General features: G+C 40.6%; 2 protein-coding genes across 5 annotated transcripts in view; both read left to right on the top strand.

Annotated features, from left to right (window-relative positions):
• Window positions 1–4454: 4454 nt before the first annotated feature.
• On the top strand, window positions 4455–5454 carry CER1 (cerberus 1, DAN family BMP antagonist). The gene is made up of 2 exons (XM_003213532.5): window positions 4455–4979; window positions 5161–5454. Exons 1-2 carry the CDS (start codon window positions 4455–4457, stop codon window positions 5452–5454), a joined length of 819 nt encoding a protein of 272 aa, XP_003213580.2.
• A 7611-nt stretch (window positions 5455–13065) lies between these two features.
• The window catches only part of ZDHHC21 (zDHHC palmitoyltransferase 21), a 43789-nt gene continuing 40699 nt past the window's right edge, over window positions 13066–16155 (top strand). For 2 of the 4 annotated variants that reach the window (XM_085213835.1, XM_085213834.1), the window contains exons 1-2: window positions 13070–13255; window positions 16008–16131. The gene's annotated coding sequence lies outside the window, so the exon portion shown is untranslated. Of the gene's footprint in view, window positions 13256–16007; window positions 16132–16155 lie in introns of all 4 variants that reach the window. The other 2 variants (XM_085213833.1, XM_085213832.1) reach the window with 2 other exon arrangements.

Below are 16155 nucleotides of genomic sequence, written 5' to 3'. Positions count from 1 at the left end.
GCTCTGTAAAAGATATATCTGGATACAAGTTTGTCTGCATAGAATGTGTTTCTAAAATGATAGGATATTTAACTATAAAATATAAAATCCATTTTAATGATTTAATCATCAATCATGCTATGATGAGATTATTTAGCTCAACAGAAGGCAAGTAATTCAAACCCTGCCTAAGAATTATTTTTAGGCATCAACTGGCAGTGCAACTAATTACTCAGTTTATGTCCATAATGACTGAATAAACTCCAGCTCTGAAACAAATGAATAATACCACTTTGCATTTGCATGGCACTTATCATCTATAGACCTGACAGTGTTTTAAAAAATGGGCAAACATTCATGGTGACTATTTTTAGTGAAAGCAGAATGTCCTGAATGAAATGTGACTATGAAGACAAATAAAAGCCTGCTTGAAAGACACTACTCCATTTAGCCACAAGTTTCAGAAACCAAAACACAGTGAAAACATGTGCTATGCTTACATGAAAGGGTAATCAGGCAGGAAAACAAGTTTTTATAAAGGACACTTTATACAAAAAAGGTTGCTTTTCGTAGAAATCTGAGATAAGCAGTATGTAGGATATAATGATAATGTGCCCAGTTCAGACTGTTGTCAGTTATTAGTCTATGCAGTTGATGTCATCACAAAGAGACATATAAATACTCGCTATTTTTAACTTCAGAGTGATTGTACTAACTCACTTTCTGAGCTGGAATGCCCTCCCGTAGTGCAAGCAGGCTCATGGAGGAATGGAGATGCTGAGGACATATCCTGCTACCTGCATGGTTATGCACACAGCTGACTCCAAAGCAGCTTTAGTCTGTGTGCAAATATAGAACAAACTGCACCCTGATGCATTAGGACCCATTTTGTCCCAAATTTGCCCTCTGAAAAATATCTACAGCTTGGTAGTGAACTGAGTACTGGCTCTAGTGGAACTAGAGCTGGCACACAGCTTTTGGCTCCAAGAAGATCATTAGGTAAAGAAGAAAATTCAGGAGCTGGCTTAACCTAGAGGAGATCAGGGCTCTGTTTTCTGATTTTAGGTTGCACAGTGATTTGTTGGCATTATTTCGCTTCAGCCATCTTTCTTGTTACATGATGCAGGATATAGGATAGAACAGCACAGCAAAAGGAACACCTAAACATACACTCCTAATCCAGAAGCGTGTCTTTGTGGGTGAGAAGGCCAACCAAGTATTCTTGGGTGTGTTAATAATAAGCACGACCAGCAGGTCGAGGGAGGTGATCCCCCCCTTCTATTCTGCACTGCTGAGGCCACATCTGGAGCACTGTACCTAGTTCTGGGCTCCTCAGTTCAAGAAACACAGGTAACTTCTAAAGAGAGTCCAGCAGAAGGCCACAAAGATGAGTAGGAGCCTGGAGCATGTTCTGTACGAGGAAAGGCTAAGAGGCCTGGGGCTGTTCAGCCTGGAGAAGACTGAGAGGCAATCCTATCAATGCTTATAAATATCTAGTGGGCAGGAATCAAGTGGATGGGGCGAGGCTCTTTTCTGATGGTGCCCAGCAACTCAACAAGTGGTAAGGGGTACAAACTGGAACACAGTAAGTTCCATAAAAGCATGAGAAAAAACTTCTTCACCTTGAGGGTGACAGAGCACTGGAACAGATTGCCCAGAGGTTGTGGTGGCTCCTTCTCTTGAGATACTCAAAATCCAACCAGATGCTTTCCTGTGTGACCTACTGTACGGAACCTGCTTTAACAGTGGGTTGCACTCAATGATCTCCAGAAGTCCCTTCAAGCCCCTACGATTCTGTGGTTCTATGATTCTGTGATATGCATCTTACTAAGTTATTATGCATTCCTTTATTATGCATTCCTCGTTAATATTTGCACTGCACCAGTAATCCACACCATTTAACTTTAGATACACCTGTCCAGAACATTCATTCCAGTACCATCATTTTAATTTTTATCCAATTGTTGGCAGTAAAATCCTTACAGTATTTGCATCATATTTGTTGCTTGCAACCTGGTTTATTCTTTGCAAAGAGCTGTAGGAAGAACCATCCATATGCTGCAGCAATAAAATCATTTCACTCATATTCATGCTACAAAGAGAAGCTTCTGGCAGAAACTAAGTTGGCACTATGCCATGCCTCAACCACATAATAAAAAATGCCTTATATGTATGCTTTTTCTTTCAGGTGGATTAGGGTAAAATTTAACCAACAATTAAGAAGTCTGCTCTCTTTTACCTTGAAGTTGATTTTTTTTTCAGAAAGTTTTGAAAAGGGGCAAATTGGGCTCTTTGGGTACTTCGTGATCATATCTGTAAACATGTGTGAGATACTTAGTGAAGTTTTGTGTATATAGATAAAATTTAATACAGGCATTAGATGGTCAAGATCACAGGTGGACTTTTCAAACAGAGAGCTGGTACACCACTTGATTAGATTTGGTAAGAAGACACTTCTGATAAAGGAAGTGAAAAACAGCTTAGGGGTAAACAGAAATAACTGTTTTTTCGTATAGCTATAATATAGAAGCAATAATATTTAAACTGTTTTACTGAGTTTTTTATACTTCTAAATTATGAAGCAAAGAGCTAAAAATTGATACATATTGTTTTAAACAATAAAATCTGTGTTTGAAAGACATTAATGTTAACCCCTTCTGTGTCAGTATAACACAATACACAAGTTCCAGTATCATCTCTGTCTTGTAATGTTCTAGCAACTACAATATTATGAAAAAAAAAATACAAAATGTCCAAAGGTAATGTAAACCATGCCCACAGCAAGGGATTTGGTCCTTTCCAAACCAAGCCATTCTATGATTCAGTGATTCCTTGAATAATTCTGGACTACTACCAACCTGTAACAAATACGAGGAATTTTAGACCCAAATGTCATTTGTATCAGCTAGATTTGTTGGGCAATGAAAATAGGATGTGAGGATTCAAACTGCAAGTTTAGGCTACTTAATTAACTATCTACAATCATTTGTACAACTGATTGTTTTTCCTGACTTACTGCTTTTACTCCCTTATACTGTACATGCTTATATAGATATGATGCAAGGACATTTTGTAGGCATTCTTCACAGGTGGTCTTGTTGTTGTAGTGCCAATTTCACTTTTAACATCTGTGTGAGAATCTTCCATTCCAGGGCACACCTGAGATTTTCAGGAAGGCACCAAACCCAAGGCACAATTAAATTTCTCTTGGCAGAAGCTACAGGGCAATAATATTTGTGGCTGATAGCCAATAAGATCATTCCACTGAGATCAAAGTACAAATACACTCACACTCATATTATTTCAGAAATCTGGTACAGACTAGCTCAGTTTTCAAATTAACGAATGAATTAGCTACAAACTTAGAAGAGCCTACTGAGATTGACTCTTTCCAGTAGGAAATGTAATATGTAGAGAATAGAGAACTGAAACTGCAAGCTATCTGAATTTTTTTAGTGTTTTTGGATTGAGAACAATGTCTGAGAAGTTTATTGAAAGTATCTTTTTCCCAGTACTTCCCTAAGTATGCCGTACTAACATCTTTTTTCACATATAATGTAAAGCATAAGTTATCAAAACATGGCCTTCACTTTAGATTTGATAGTTGTTATGTATGTGAGACATGCAAGTCTAGAATAATAAAATACATAATTTCTAAAGTCTTTCACTTAAATCCTCATTTTGTTTGCCAACTTTACTGTATGCGTGTAATGAGGTGACTGAACAGGAAGCAGAAGTGTTATTTTTGAGAATCTAGAGTGCTGCTTCTAAAATAAGAACTTACTCTGATTTGGTGGTATTTCTGCAGTCCAGTATCTGCCAAACTCCTGCAGAAGAGGTCAATCTAGGGCTAGTGCTCTCTGCCGGGTTCCTCTGGGTGTGCAAGCACAAATCTGCCAGTTTGCAGCAGTGCTGAGGCAGGCTTTGAATCATATTCCAAACGCTAAAGAACAAAATTAGAAGCAGCTTTTGAAAACACAAGCTGATTGACATCTCTACATCTAGCTTCGTAGCTTTTAGAAAACATTAGTCAGTTTGCCTTTTCCTGTTGCGATGAAATAATCCTCCCTGTTTTGACAGTCTCTAGCTTTGTGGAATGGAAAATCAAAATAAACAATGCAGACCACATTGAACATGCTAATACACAACCTCAAATGCTTCCTAGGCCTCAGCCAGACGGCTTATCCAAACATTTCCTCCTGTTGACTCTCTCTGTCTCCCACGCCATCCTGGGCTACTAGATTTTAGATAGGAACTTCTAATACACATTATAGAGATTGAAAACAATTTCATTAGCACAAACTCCGCTATCGTAATTGTAATCTTCAGTAAATTAATGCAATTAACTGCACTAGGTCTCCTCTGAGCTGTCCCCTCCTCTCAGTGCACAAGCTCAAGCAGACAAGAGGCTCTTGTATAAAGCTAGCACACAGTGCTCTCTGCAATGATAGCCAGTCTATAGCATTAACAGGATCATGTCACTGCTTCAACTTCAGCTGCTAGTGCTCCTGTGTCTTGGAGCCACAGAGCCACAGTCAGATTCACAGCAAAGGAAAAGAGGGCCACTTCAGCGCCTTTTCTATTTGGACAGAAATCTACTTGAAAGCCAGAGTTTTCATGAGCTGGTGGGGGAAAACCCAGTAGGTGTTAAGGAAACCCAGGAAGAGCCAAGCTTTTTTATAGCGTTTCCACAGACAGCAGGAGAGAGTCAGAAGCAAGGGGAGAAAAAAAAGTCCAGATTCATCTTTCCTAATGCAGAACTCTATGCAAACCAAGATTTGAGAACCTGGGCAGCACCCAGAAAGATCTCTCCTGTGGAAAACTTCTCTCCATCCCAGAACTCCAGTAAGAGGGAGGTTGAACCTCCCTATAGGAAAGATGCCAAAAAATTCTGGGACCATTTCATGTTACGGAAGAATTCAGCTTCTGAAGAAGTTGTTCTGCCAATCAAGACCAATGAAATGCACCAAGAAACCTGCAGAACCCTGCCTTTTTCCCAGGTAAGAACAGGTGTCCTCTCCCTTGTCTCTTATAATCAGCAATCTAAGATACATGGGTTAGTTTGCTAAGACACAGGGTCACTTCAGAATATGCAACATTAGCCCCTGAGAATGATTCAGTACTATCTTAGATTTATGTGTCATTCTACTATTGTGAATTTCATTCTGCTTTCTGTTTCAGAGTGTTGCTCATGAGAACTGTGAGAAGGTGATCGTCCAGAATAATCTATGTTTTGGCAAGTGTAGTTCCTTTCATGTTCCTGGTCCAGATGATCGCCTTTATACCTTTTGTTCTAAATGCCTGCCTACCAAGTTTTCTATGAAGCGCTTGGATCTCAACTGTACCAGTTCTGTCCCAGTGGTTAAAAAAGTCATGATTGTGGAAGAGTGTAACTGTGAGACTCAGAAGATAGAAGATCCTCTGCTTGGATCTCTACAGTTAGATTTTCTTGGAAACGTACCTGAGCATAATTAACCCATTCAAGGTAACTCTGAAGTCCCAGATCATACAGATTTGCCAAGAAAAGAAAAGAAAAAAATAATCAGTGAGACAAAACTTTCATCATACAGTTACACCATAATATTAAACACATTGACTTTCTGTTTAAACTGCATCTCTGCTTTGACAACAACTTTACTTAAAATTTAACAAATATTTCCTTGCTCAAGATTATGTGGTTTATAGGTACAGCCTTATTTTAGCAAGATACATCTTAAAAAGTTTTCCATCCTTTCTACACCTAACATCTTAGCACGCTAGGAAAAAACAGCTGAAAAACTAATGTGACTTATTTCCACAAAAACCTGAAGTACTAGATAGTTTATGCTGCGTTTACTTGCTGAGAATGCCAGTGTTGTTCTATTGGTAACACAGAGAAGGCTTTAGTCTCTTCACTGCAAAAACAGGTTTGTTTTCAAATCATGAGAGCGACTGGAGAGTTTAAAATATAAATGGAAAGAAGACAGAAAGAGAGCTGTGAAGAGTTCCTCTGATTGTTCCCAGCTGGAGTTCACTTTCCAGTAAAACTAACATACCTGACAGCTTACACACTTAAGATAATGGTTGCAAACGGTGTTTTGCCATAAAAACTACTTACTCTCCTTTTATAAATCTGCAGTAGTTCTCATTTTATTTTATTGAAAGTTTAACATAGTAGAAGGAGGAAAAAAAGCAGGTCTGCTTCCACATGAAACACCAGAAATTAATGGATAGTTATTACTGTTGTTATTTAAGTTCACTTTAGAAAGGCAATAAACATTTTCTGTGTGATGAATTTCAACCTCGACAGTGACAGCAAGATAAGTTTAAGTAATGTTCTCAGCAGTTAAACTAAACTAAAGCAATAAAGATGTGTATCTGTGATAGAAAAAGAGCAAAATAATTTTAGAAAGCTTTTTATTGGATAAGGTCCGATTCCAGTCCTTGCCAGCATACACCAGTGGCTGTTAGCTGACTGCTCGCTTTCCAGTTGCTTCTCCCTGGGTTTGTCTTGCAGCCCTAACATATCAGACATGCATCAGCTTTCAGAAACCAGACTTCATCCTGTGTATAATCCAACTTCTGTAATCTGCTGGGAATATTGTTCCAGTGCTATTGCCAAACTATCAAACTTTTGTTCCTGCAATGGAACTATCTGCACCTTTGGGTATTGGAAATAAGTATTGATACATCTGGTCAATTCAAGGTAAATGATCGCTTTGTAAATGGACTGCACAGTGATCAGAAGTGTCATAATAACCTGTCAAAAACATATGTTCACCATGGCTTCATAATACAAGGCCCATGTTTAATTTTTATAGAAAAGAGCATCTGAATGATAACCTGGTACAGAGTCTGAACTGCGGCAATAGCTGCTTGCACATTACTTGCAGTGAATGAACAATAGTATACAAATACCTTTAAATATAAAGAAAATTGTTTTTAAATAATAAAAATTGCATATTAAAACTGAGCAAAACTTTCTGTCTGTCCTTTTGCACTGAGGACTAACAAGTGGAACTTGTATGTCTCTTTGTATATTATGGTATGATATATAATGTCATTTCAAATAACAAGCTGTTAATGTTTTGTGATCCCTGTATCAAATGCATTACATACAGTAAATATTTATTTTAACCTACTTTAACATTTGTTCTATCTTTATTATACTGATCAATATCCTCAGCTGATGAAGTGAACTAGCATCTACATTCAAAAATGGGCTATCACCTTAGACTGAAAGGAGGATGAGTAAGCTGAAGTTATGAACAAAGAAAAAAATGTTTTTCTAAAGGGTAGTATCAGCTAGGAACCATATAGTTTTAGAGAACAAAGTAATGCAATCTTTTTTCAGTAGCAATTTCTCCTTACTGGGCACATCAAACACACAGCCAACTCCAAAAATTGGTGCTTTGTTAAAGAATGCTGTATGCAAGTGGAAAAGCTAAGAGAGTCCACTGTCTCGCTGTGAGGTTCAAACCTCAGTACCTTATCAAACATTTTGAGTTGTGATTACTAACATTCAATTTTAATAAAGCCTAAACACACACAAAAAACTGCAGTTCCTAATTTTTTTTTCTATCTTTATTCCTAAGTCTGTTATTTAACCCTAAGAAGTTAAATTTTCAGAGTTTTCTATTACTAATGTTTTAAAGCTGCATGCATATATAGGAATCTTTGTCTGCATTTTCTTCTTCAAGAGAACAATTTGAAAGTAGGACCTATACTTCCAATAAGATCACAAGACAATTAAAATGAAAAATCCTCCAGTCTCATAATTTTGACATGGTTGACTCTGGAACTGTGACTTTTCCACATAAAAATGGCAGAACTGAGGTTATATTTTGGACTGTAAAGCATTCAACCTAGTTTTTAAAGCTCTTTCTGTATGCTGATGATTATTGTAATCAAAGAAATCTATTCATGTAAGGTGTCTGCCGGACTGGATTCTTAGTGTGAATTTGCACAGCTTTAAAGTAGGTGAAAAGAGGTAATGACAGCTGCAGTAATTGCTAATTAGATTAGTGCTGTAGTTTTTTTGGATGAATGTTTAATTAACCCAGCAATGACTGGTTGCATGTAATTAGCACGGCACCCTGCAAAATCAAGAATGTGTTAATTGGATCAGATTTCTCAGCCTCTAAAATTTCTCATTAAGAATAACCTGTGCCTAGAGGCTAACAGGATTTTGTTCTCTCAGCACAGCTACGAAGGCCTCTGCTAGTATAATGATGTGGGTCAGAAAGGTGGGGGTTTACGCCCTTATCAATATATGGGTTCATACTGTGGTAATGCTATTAACAGCAGTAAGCCTGCATGACTTCTGTCTAGCTGCATCCATTCAGAAGCTGTATGCTTCATATAACGAATGTTTTTCCCACTGCAACTGATTACAGTGGAAGTGTTTCTAGTGCAAACCAACTTCACAGTGCAAGACAACGCTATAGTTATTAAACTGTCTGAATTTCTGCATTTTTGCTATTTATTTGAGCTACCAGACATTTTCCAAACACATTCAGAGTTATGTTCTTTACCTTGGAAATAACAGAGGAAAGGCACTGTTTATTCTTACTGCCTGAGGAAAGTGTATCTTCACTATATGCTGTTCTCCTGTGTAAGGATTTCATCAGACCGCCATTAATGCCTGTAATTACGTCAAACACCAGAGGGTAGCTCTTAATGAATTTCACCCCACCATAATTTCCAGGAAACCATCTCAGAAGCTGCCCTCAGTACTTTACGCTTGGTACTTTGTCCATCACGCTTATGAAATATTCACAGCTAACATCATGGCTGTCAGCTAACAAGCTTTAGCATGTTTTACTGACAGGTGGTGAAATCTCATCTCCCAAACTTCCTAGCTCCTCACAGCAATAGCAAGACAATGAGATTCCTTGCTCTTTGGGAGAGCCCCTTGCCAGTCTGTACAACTGCATAATCACATTGTGTGGGGGAACTGGGAGCATGTGCTGTGCAGGAGGATGCAAGGAAAGTGGAGTGGGGTTGAGGATACCTGGGATCCTCCATCAGCAGTCTGCATTTTGAGACTTTACCAGTGGAAACAGCAAACATATACTGATAGTGAATTACAAATAATTTACATTTGATATTTTGCTAAACCTAACTCCTTGAATATCTCGTAGGCAGCTACCAACTACTGCTCCCTTGAAGGCTCACCCTGGCAGCTGTCAGCACTTACTTTGCTCAAATGAGAAAGAATGGGGACAAGATAAGCAAGCTTGTACTTAGCCCACTGCAAGAGTATTGCCAAAAATTATCCCTGCTGAGAAGAAAGTCATCCTGTTTACAGAGCCTCGTGTTCCATGGTACCAGCAAAATGCATTTCAACTCAAATAATGAAAAATGGATCAAAATCTACAATTAATTAAAAAAAAAACCGGCAAAAAAAAAAAAAAATCTGAGGCATTTTTGTTTTTTGGTTTAGGGTTTTACTATTACCAGCCATTTACATACTTTTGAAGCTGGTTCAAACTCACCTTGATACAGAGGCATTTGACCATCCTGTCATCCTGCCTGGGCTTCCAGCAGTAAACCCTGGAGAGAGAGAGAAGTTAAAAGAGCTAATGCCAAAACCTCTATAGCAGGACATGTTGGCAGAAGAGCTCCTTGTGCCTATAGACTAAATTAGACTACTGCTTGGTCTACTTCTACTATAGCCCCCATGTAACCTCTCTGGGCTGGTTGAAATCAGTAGATTTCACCACGTTTACCACTGAGGCACATGGACCAGAAAGTGTACCCTGCCTTTGATTTCTCTGGTAATTAGGTCGAAGAGAGAGAGAGTAAATGGAGTCCAAAAGCAATTTTCCTTTAAACTAATGATTCATCCTCCGGATGTGACATTAGGGCTGACAAAACTTCTGGGCCAGGATCAGGACTGATCTCATTTCACTGTGGCGTGTCATTAATGCAGACTGCTGTTATGTATCAGAAATATGGTCCTTCATGACAGAAAGAATTTGTCTCTGATTCTAAAGCTAACAAGGGCCTTGTTTACACTGAAGTAAGCAACAAAAGAGGCGCGAAAGAAAAGAAGTGGCAGTAACAAACTGCACAATTTAGAAGGATCCAGGAAAGCAGGTGAATTTCTCAACCCAGGAGATACAGACAACCTTCTGCACATCAATCAAAGGGCACAAGTGGGCACAAAATGAATCCTGTAACACAGCCTCATGAAGCAAGGGACTTGTAAGCAGTAGGAATCCAGGGAGTCATGGTACATACTTCTCTCCTGCATGTGTGCTCCATAACAGAGCATCAGCTGTTACCGCACATGGCTTGATTTTAGCATGCTGATTTAATGTTTACAGAGTGCCAATAAAATTTTTATGATGACAGCTGGTGGGTCCTGTGCTAATTTATAAACAGCAACAACAACACAACACAGACATCAGAAACTCCAAGAGGGATTCTACACTATTGTGCAATATTCAGCACCGAAGAATATGGGTATTTTTCTAATTCTGCAGACTCTTAATAGTCTCTGTGTAATACACCCACTTTATGTAAAGTCCATACTATGCAGTTAGTATTTCACCTAGGTGAGTTCTTTTCTTCAGAATGGAATTTGCTATAAAGGCTCATTATTATCTATCACAGAGTCCAAAATCAAATTATCTGCATTTGCTACTCTGGTAAAAGTGTCATGTAATTTCTGTGTTTGAGTCTTTAAGTTAAATTGGTACACCAAGCACATGATTGCTTGCTTTTCTTCCTGCACTGTGCTTCCCCAGAAGAAAAACAAACAAATGGAAACAGATGTGCTCACTACTGAACTTGAGCAGACTACTACCTTTATTCCACAATTTGTTTACTATGAAAATCCAGGAGTAAAAAAGTAAAATACAACCTGTCTGATGAGACTATAGATCCAATGACTGGCCACTACCAATATGCCATGACAGCTGGCATCTGACTAGATGACAACATTATTTATTTTTCAGTCCACAGGAAAATTTCATCTGTCATACTTCCCCTCTTTATTTATTTTTCCATTGTACTACCCAAGTCCTTACTTCCCTATCTTGATTTTTTTTCCATCTGCATTTAGTCTTCAAAAAGTGAAGTGTTTTTACAAAACCACATATTACGCCTTTCACGTATAAATTTGCATGTGCAATTTGTAATGGAATGGAGGCTAAATTTTTTTTGTTGTTGTTACAATGACTTTTCCAGTGATTCTATTACCCACGTTTTCAGCATTCCAACTCACCACCCTGTCTTCAGTGACTTCCTCCTGCAGAGGAAGACGTAGATAGCAGCTCCTGAGGCAGTCCCATTCCCTCATCACAGAGGGTCGTCATTGGCGGTGCAGAATCCGGTTGGAGATCTGTAACTAGCGGTGTTCCTCAGGGGTTGGCACTGGGTCCAGTCTTGTTCAACATCTTCATCAATGACCTTGATGAGGGGATAGAGGCCACCCTCAGCAAGTTTGCTGATGATACGAAGTTGGGAGGATTGGCTGACACGCCTGAAGGCTGTGCTGCCATTCAGCGAGACCTGGACAGGCTGGAGAACTGGGCAGTAAGAAACCAGATGAGTTTAACAAAAGCAATTGTAGAGTCTTGTGTCTAGGGAGGAATAATTGCATGCACCGGTACAGGCTGGGGGATGACCTGGTGGAGAGGAGCTCTGCAGAGAGGGATCTGGGCGTCCTGGTGGATGACAGGTTGGCCGTGAGCCAGCAGTGTGCTCTCGTGGCCAAAAAGGCCAGTGGCGTTATGGGATGCATTAAAAAGAGAGTGTCCAGCAGGTCAAGGGAGGTGGTCCTTCCCCTCTGCTCTGCCCTGGTAAGGCCTCATCTGGAGTACTGTGTCCAGTTCTGGGCTCCCCAGTATAAAAAAGACAGGGATCTCTTGGAAAGAGTCCAGCGGAGGGCCACAAAGATGGTGAAGGGCCTGGAGCATCTCCCCTGTGAAGAAAGGCTAAGTGAACTGGGTCTGTTTAGCCGTGAGAAAAGAAGACTGAGAGGGGACCTGATCCAGTCTATGAATATCTAAGATGTGGGGGGCAGAGTGGCGAGGCCAGACTCTTTTCACCAGTGTGTGGAGACAGGACAAGGGGAAATGGCTAGAAACTGGAGCACAGGAAGTTCCATTCTACATAAATGTGCGCAAGAACTTCTTCACGGTGAGGGTGACGGAGCACTGGAACAGGCTGCCCAGGGAGGTTGTGGAGTCTCCTTCTCTGGAGATATTCAAGACCCGCCGACGCCTACTTGTGTGACCTGGTGTAGGGAACCTGCTATGGCAGGGGGCTGGACTCGATGATGTCTGGAGGTCCCTTCCAACGCCTTTGATTCTGTGATTCTGAGATACTAGGCATGTTTAGATCACTTTCCAGACTGGTTTCTGCTTACGAGTGTGTATTTTCAGGTTGGAGCAACTTTGGTTTGAAATGTTAACAATTGTCCTCTATGGCACAAAAAAGTGGACACTGAAAGATAAGAATTAGGACAAGGACCAAAATCGTAACAAATCACAGAATGAATCATAGAATGGCCTGGGTTGAAAAGGACCAAAATGATCATCTAGTTTTAACCCCCTAGTATATGCAGGGTGGACAACCATCAGACCAGGCTGCCCAGAGTCACATCCAGCCAGGCCTTGAATGGCTCTTGAAATCTGCCCAAACACCAACTGACGTTGGTAGATGTTGGGTGCTCTTTTTTCAGGATAATAGATAGCTTTTGGAAGAACCTGTCAGTACTAAGGAAAAGCTTTCAGTATCAGTGATGACCACCACACTACTCTTCACCCATTTCTGTGCAAGAAAGGCACAGCAGGGCAAGAGCCAACAGTTTCCAGAGGGAACCAGGCCTCTTAGCAGATGGGGCTGCCCTGAGGTTGCCAGGAGATCGCATCAGCGATGGGTGCTCCAGGCGTGAGTCCCAGATGGGAGCACTGAAATCACCTTCCATTACAAGCTGTCTGCAGCTCTGAGCCATTGCTAATTGGTCTCCGGGCAAAACTGACTGCTGAAAACAACAACAAAAAAATTACTTCTGCGGCCACAGTCGAGAGCCACCTCGAACAGGAACGAAGCCAGACCCACGGAACGCGCACGCCCTGGGCGGACCCACAGCGACCCACGCGCATGCGCGGCCGGGCACGCGGAAGCGGAAGGTGGCGCCTCCCGGCTGCTGCGGCGGTCGCCGTTCGGGAGCGGGGGAGCGGGGGAGCGGCCGAGCTGGCCCCCGGCGGTTGCTATGGAGAGCGGGTGAGAGGGGGGAGCGTGACCGTGGCCCCTCCCTTCTTCCTCCCGTCCTCGCCCTACGGTTGGTTCCGCCTCGTGCCCATGGCAGGGAGGGCGGTTAGGGGTCCGGCGGGGGAGGCGGTGGGCTGTTGCGGGACGCAGGGGGGTGAAACGCGGTGCCTTTAGCCTTCTTCGTTTACACACTTTCATTTTTTATCTCTGTTAGTTAGCAAATTGCAGGTGTTCAGACCGAGGTTCTGCTAAAGTAGTGTATGCTACCTTTGGTCAGCGCCAGGATAAGACGCTTCTTCTGGTATTGATGATGTGAGGGTGCGGTGAGTGCGTGCTGGCAGCCCAAACCCTGGTGGTGCTCGGCAGCCCTTTCGTGGATGCGGGCAATGTTCACAGAAACATCTTGCAAGGCTGTGTCTGCAGCAGAGGATAGGTGGGAGTGTCGTGGCTACCTGCCTGGTAGCTGCATCATAACGAGGTTTGAACAGCCAGCTGGTGTATCCGTGTGGAATGCTGGCTGCGCGGGGTCTGGCTGTGGCAGAAATACACTACTGCGTGTATTCGCTGTTTGGATGCTGTTTTTGTGAAGCTAAAGACCTGCTATTTCTTGTCTGACGCAGCTCTTCACAAAAATGACTTAAATGTGTAGCTGAAAAATGTTTCAGTCATTTGCTTTAAGTCCACTTTTTTTTTTTTTTTTTTTTCTGGTAAAGCATAGTTTTAGTTTTGTAGTAACTTCTTTAGACAGTAGCTCTTTAGTCAGAAGACTTCAGGAAAGTTTTAGATGCAAAACCACAGGTGAAGTCACAAGTTGGCAGAGCTTATTGATTGCTGCATCCTGGCTTTTGCTACCACACATGGAATGTATAGCAAGTAACGTATGTAGCAATGAAGTTGGTGAGGGATCTGGAGCACAGGCCTTGTGAGAAGTGGCTGAGGGAGCTGGAATTGTTCAGTCTGAAGAAGAGAAGGCTCAGGGGAGACCTCATTGCTCTCCACATCTGCCTGAAGGGAGGTTGTAGTGAGCAGGGGGTCAACCTCTTCTCCTGTATAACTAGCGATAGGACTAGAGGGAAGGGCCTCAAGTTGTGCCGGGGGAGATTCAGGCTGGATGTTAGGAAAAAGGTCTCCTCTGAAAGAGAGGTTAACTGCTGGAATGGACTGCTCAGGGAGGCAGTGGAGTCACTGACCCTGGAGATATTCAGGGAATGTTTAGGTGCTGTGTTGAGGGACATGGTTTATTGGGAACAATTGGTGATAGGTGGATGGTTGGACTGGATGATCTTGTCGATCTTTTCCAACCTTGGTGATTCTACGGTTATAAGTTTCTACTTCCTGTTCCTATTTGAAGTGCTTAGAAAACACTCTTTTTGAGAACTGGTGCTTTTCTTCCCCTAAATATATGCTTTATAGAATATAGACTTGCTCAGTTCGTATGAGTTCTATAAATTGTACTTCATAGTGAACCATATCAAGAAATATTAATCCATATAAACATTTGTTGGAACATTTGTGGAGAAAAGTTCTGGGGAGGTAAGATTTTGCAAGTTTCCATACTGAAGGAAAAAGATTTTTTTGCGTGTGTGTGTGTGAACCTTGCATTCAGGCAAGTCTGTTACCTCAGTTTTGGTTTGTGTGAAGATTTCTCTTTTTTTGGGAATGATGTTCTGCCTTCCTGTTTTAGGTTGTGGGCTCATTATTCTTCAGATATCAAATCAGAGTTCATACTGAAGGTTATTGTACTGAGCAAATACTGTGTTTATGACAGTGTTAACTGAACTGGGGAGAAGGAAGAGAGTTAAGAAAATGCTCTTTATGCATCCCCTAATAAATGTATTTTTTGGAAGTTAAAGAATAATTTTTGATTACATAGGAAGGAGTCAGCCATCTTTTGACAAACTTCTGACAATCTTTTCACACCCACAGGTGCCATTTCCTTTCAAATGCTTTGTGTTTGAGATATTTATTTAGAATAGGTAGTTACAAATTCTGTTAAGAGAGGGAAAAAATGCAAAGCCTTTGGCACACGGGTTTTATCCCAACTTATTTTGTTGGAAAAGTTCTAGGCATTGCACATATGAGTATTGATGTGTAGACATAAATAATTTGTTTCTTTTCATTGGTATTGTTGTAAATTGTCTCACAAATTTCTATTCTGAACGTACAGTAATTCTTCTTATAAAAAATGGAACATCCTAAAGAACTGACTAAATTATGTGGGATTGATCTTCCTATATTTTGGTGTAGGTTTTTTTGAAAGAGAGAATACAGACTTTTTTTTTTAAGAGTCTATTTTAAAAGTGAAGACTACAAATTCACTTTGCCTGTGAGTTAAATTCAAATCAAGTGTTTTCTACCTAGTCACTGGAATGTGCTTCTGCTTGTGTTTTAATATTTTCCCCCATATAAGATACATAGACCAAGGGAAGGAGAGAGACAAGCTAACTTTGCTAGAAGTCATCATATTAACTGTTTAATTAATAACTGTTTAATAATTAACTGTTATCTGTGCAGTATCACTGCCAGAGGAATAAAGAACAACAGAAGATTTACTGTTATAAAAGACATTGCCTGTTATACATACAGGGAGTACTGGGGTGTAGTACTGCAGTTTTCTATTGAACAGACCCATCTAAAATGTGTATTAAAATTTTGAAGTGTTCTGAAATTAGAATAAATAAATTTAGAACCAGTGTAACAGTTCAGATGTGAGAGGCTAAGGAGCTGTGTATCTGTGTAAATAGCTTGAAAGGAAGCTCTGTTCAGTGAGGTAAGATACTGGGTTGAAGATCGTTTGAGTATCACACTCTTTTCTATTTCAGAAATAATAGAAAAGAGAAAGTTCCAGAGCTGGATGATGAAAAATCTCCTGGTTTCTATGCTTGTCTTGAGAATGGATCCTTCTTTTGCATAGTTCCAAATTCGTGAAACTTGTCATCAGCAAAGGTAAGTTTTGTCATTGGTTTGATT

Source organism: Meleagris gallopavo, chromosome Z (genome assembly GCF_905368555.1).
Source record: "Meleagris gallopavo chromosome Z, MGAL_WU_HG_1.1, whole genome shotgun sequence".
NCBI lineage: Eukaryota > Metazoa > Chordata > Aves > Galliformes > Phasianidae > Meleagris > Meleagris gallopavo.
The sequence above is the reverse complement of the archived record's forward strand: the minus strand, read 5'-3'. Positions and strand labels throughout refer to the sequence as shown.